We start from the raw sequence: 4454 nt of genomic DNA on the forward strand, positions 1-4454 counted from the left end.
AGAGCTGAGTAAAGGGAGAACATATAATTGCAAAGGTTACTTCTTGTTCACCCTGGTCTAGGAGAAACTAATGTCTCCTCTGTCACTAGTTCAGTATTCTCCACTCTGGGAAACTGACTAGAGCATCACTTATCAAGAGACAGCCTGGATCTTGGATGGATGTCCCAGAACATTTACCATCACTCACATTTCAAGACCTCAGAAATCTTGTCTTGGTCTAAAGAAGGCAGAAGCACAGTACCACAGGCTCAGAAAAATGATACCACTGGTTCATGCTGCAACCCACGTACCTATTCTTTGTGTATTTGATAACCCTTGTTACTTCTTTGATGTCTATCAATATGTGGTATGTTAGACTGAATTAATGAATTACTGTGAATTAGCCACTTTCTCAGGATTAGTTAGAAGACAAGACAGGCAGCCTCCATCTTCAAATACTAAGACATTTTATATAAATTTGATTCAAAAATGGAAAGCCATTCTATTCAAGCATGTTGGTATGAAATAAGTATCACAGTGAAAAGGTCTGCAATCCAGGGAACTGTTGCCAAACAGTTTCCATAAGCACTGACAGTGAACCCATGAAGCAATCTCAGAAGTCCTTTAAAAGATGACGGCAGTAAATAATAATGCCATTAACAAGAGAAAATATGGGAGGGGTCTATGTATTTAAGGGGAGAACAGGTCTTATTAATGAAGTGACCGTAACTATCAAGCCAATATGCTGAAAATAAGCTGGCTGTGGTACTACTTCCCCACTCTGAATTTAAGAAGCAATGTAGAAATTAATTTACTGAAGTATCTTGTAGCACCCCCAATGATTGCAACAGTAGAGTCAACAGGTGTCCTTATGTACATCTGCAAGTTTGTAGAGCTATTTCTTAGTAAAACATTTCCCTCTCTGGCCATAGGAATCTCAGAGGGTTCATTAAGACCAAGAAAACACAAAGCTGCTTAGAAATTGCAGAAGCATAACCTGGGGAGCTGAAACAACATTTACAGACGTAACTGCAGCGACAGCTTTGACCACTCAGCATGGGCAGGCAAAGTAAAAGAAAGAAAGAGAAAGAGGTATTTGGTGCTACAGATCCTCTTACCGTGCTCTGGGCCTTTCAGTGCTAGCCGTGTCTGGTGGTGGGGAAGTATCTCCAGTTTGACATTATCTGCTGCATTGGCCAAAAACTGCGTTGCTTCCGCCAGCGTACAGTACTCCATGCTGGTGCCATCAATGGACAGAATATGGTCTCCTACATGTAATGCACCACATCTATATAAAAGGGGGAAAACTTGGTATGATCAGGTATGCTCTTTGCTTGCAAAACGAGTTCTTCTGCCTTCAAACTGGTCATGACAACTATGAACGTGTTCTTTTTTTTCGAGAGACATTTGTGTTTTGTAGGCACTGTCACTGGTCAGACTTTATCTCTATTAATACAAACCTTAAAAACAATTCAGTTAATACAGTATATGCCAAGACATCACTCACAGAACTGCAATGGGGTAGCTGACTCTAAAAATATGTGTGAATGGCAGCAGGATAAAATGAGAAGAGCTTAAGGAGACTCGAATAACTTGGTCACATATCCCTCACACAAGCACCCAGTTCATCATTTTTTGAGTTATAGTTCAAACATTTATTAGTACAAAAGCTGTAAATGATGATGAAATTATGCAGTAGTCAAACAAATAATGAAACCAGGGCTAGCATGGTGACTCTAGGAGTGGGGTAGGGAGGGGGCTATCTGCTAAATCTCGCTGCACTCAAGAGACTGGCTACTGGATGAGTTGAGAAATGCAAACACAGCAGTCAGCATCCCGACGTACCAGTCAAGTGGACAGCTCCTTTAATTGGTTACCCCCTGCGAAATGGGAAAGAACAGAGGGAGAAAATTAAAGCATCCTGCACCATTGAACTGGAGAACACCCCTGGATCAATGGCCGTCACTACCAAAAGCACCGTTGCCAAAGAGGAGCTACAAGGTAGGGTGGCTGGGGACATGCAGGAGGAATTTGCTGCTGAAACGTAATATTTTAAAAAAATTTAGATAGAGATATGTATATAGAAATATACTGTATATGTAAAAACACACACGCACACACACACACGCACCCCAGGAAAGATCCCACAACTCTGTTCCAGAGGTTCAGACCACTGGGGAAAAATATCTATCTATAATTTTAATGGTTTAAATGGTTTTATTTAAAGGTCTAAATGAAGTGGAAATATTACAGTAAAACAATTTAGAAATACAGAAGCCAGTCTTCCTTATACCCCGCTTGCATTCTAAAATATCAGTAAAAGAATCCAGACATAAGGAGTTCCATTTCACTGTGCCACAAGAATGAGTGATATATTCTAAAAGAACACTTCAAGGTTGCAAAGCCTCAAAATTTACTTCCCTTGACAGCTGTTCCATATGGTGGGCTTACTTCAAGAATTCCAGTGGGTTATGTTTTTTTTAAAACGCTAATCTCTGCCACAGCATTACATTTAATAGCCAGAGCAGACCTCTAAACTCCTGTGTTGCACAGTGCAAGCAGCCAGTCACATATCACATGGCAGCTGGCTTCTGCCACTGAATACGACACAAATGAGCTGAAGGAGATATGTCCTGGAAGGCTTAGACCCTGCAGTCTGGAACAGCAATCTGACAAAGTGCTGATTTTAAGACGTGCAACCTTGAGAGGAACTGCTTCAGTTGGTTTTCTCAAAAAAGGGAAGGTTTCCTTTAAAACCAGACCAAACAGAGAACGAAGTAAAATGGATGCGTGGACCTGCAGTGTCAGCCCTCTGTCACACTCACCTGTCTGCAATACTTGCAGATTTGATTTTGTCTATGACAATGACCTGTTTGTTGCAGCACATCGAGGTAGTTAGTGCAACTCCGAGAGCAGCACCAGGAGTTTTGGCAACTTCAACTAGCAGTGGCCCAGATGCTGTTGCTACTGAATCTGTTAAAATTAGACAACAAAAGATCAGTATTATACCAATGTGGTATTTATGCCATTTTTACGTTTTCCCCACATAAAATCTCTATGGCTATTCTGTTTCTCTAAACAGATAACATGCCGCTTCAAGAAATACTGGAATAGCAGTACTTAAGGTGTCAGTAATCAGCTCTTGATGTTGAAAATGATAAAAGCAAGAGGAAGTTTGTGAATCTGGGATGTCTGAAAGTTTCAGAGTGTGCCAGAATCAGAGATGGACCAGATGAGGGAAACAGGATGTGTGAGTGAATCATCCTCTTGAACAACTGAAGATAAAAATTACCTGGAATTTAAAACAGACATGCTGGAAAAACAGAATTAATTTTAAAAGTAGAAAATAATCTGAAAAAAATGAGTAAGTGAATAGGTTAGAGAAGGAAGCCAAAGTAATTTTCACAAAAGAAGATGAAGGTCTGTGGACAGCATCTATAATAATCAAATGAAGAAGGTAAAGAAAGGGTCTACAAAAAATCCTTCACAAAAAGAAAGGACAATTTAGGAGAAAATAGTGGAAGTGCAGGAGGTATGACACCTAGAAATAGTAGAAGTTAAAGAAAAATACACGTGAGAAGGTTCAGAAGATTCTTATAACATCCTGTCACTGGACAAAATATTGCCTTACAACAGGACATACACAGTAAATAACCAACACTAAATAAAGAAAACAGGAAAATAAGATGGAGCAACAGCCATGAGTGATGACTGTGGTGAGAAACTATACCCAAGAGAGACAAGTGCTAGACACAACAAAGCAAAAAGCAGGCTTCTTCCTAAATGCCAGAACAAAGCAGGCAGTGATCAGGGTGAAGTACGTTCTGGAGACTGGCTGAGAACTCTTACTAACCAATACCCATTGATCAGTGCAGTAAGAGACAGTAAGAGAAGGTTTCCTTTAAGGATATAAAAAGACTGAGACAAACAAAGTGCTATCAGAAGCCTTTGGAGGTGCTTACAATCAGAATAAGAAAAAAATGAATAAATGAAGACTTATGCTGGATCAAAGTTACCAAATGTCCTGCCAGCAATCAGGAGAGATTGGTATTCACAGCATACTGGAGCCAGCTGTAAGGATACAAAGACAATATTCAATTGTGATGTGTCTCACCAGACACTAAGATTGAAGCTGTGTAAGAACTGCACTTGGCTTCCAAGTATGGGGGAGAGGACAGATATAAGATACTCAACTGAGTCTTAAATCTAAAAAAATAGTCAATAAATGTAATACTGACAGAGAAGAGACTGAAACTGTATTATCACACAAAACTAACAATCTATATAATGACACAAGGAATTGGACGAGAAAGTGATGACCACTCAGTGAAGGTGCTCTTCCTCGTTAGAGTGATGTAGGTAAACTGCATATAAAAATGGAGTGAAAAAAGGTTGGATGAAATAACATGCAATACCAGAAAAGTGTCAGTTAATTATTATAGAACTCCTTTCCCCCCACAATTTGAAATGATTTT

General features: G+C 39.6%; 1 protein-coding gene across 9 annotated transcripts in view; it reads right to left on the bottom strand.

The window, feature by feature from the left end:
• Positions 1-4454, bottom strand: part of GRIP1 (glutamate receptor interacting protein 1) — a 222927-nt gene that overhangs the window by 46560 nt on the left and 171913 nt on the right. For all 9 annotated transcript variants that reach the window (XM_017733202.1, XM_017733198.1, XM_017733199.1 and 6 more), the window contains 2 exons: positions 2805-2952; positions 1098-1267 (listed from right to left, as the gene is read on the bottom strand). In XM_017733202.1, coding sequence (XP_017588691.1) covers positions 1098-1267; positions 2805-2952 — 318 coding nt within the window. The remainder of the gene's footprint in view (positions 1-1097; positions 1268-2804; positions 2953-4454) is intronic.

Source organism: Corvus brachyrhynchos, unplaced genomic scaffold (genome assembly GCF_000691975.1).
Source record: "Corvus brachyrhynchos isolate BGI_N302 unplaced genomic scaffold, ASM69197v1 scaffold32, whole genome shotgun sequence".
NCBI classification, from domain to species: Eukaryota; Metazoa; Chordata; class Aves; order Passeriformes; family Corvidae; genus Corvus; species Corvus brachyrhynchos.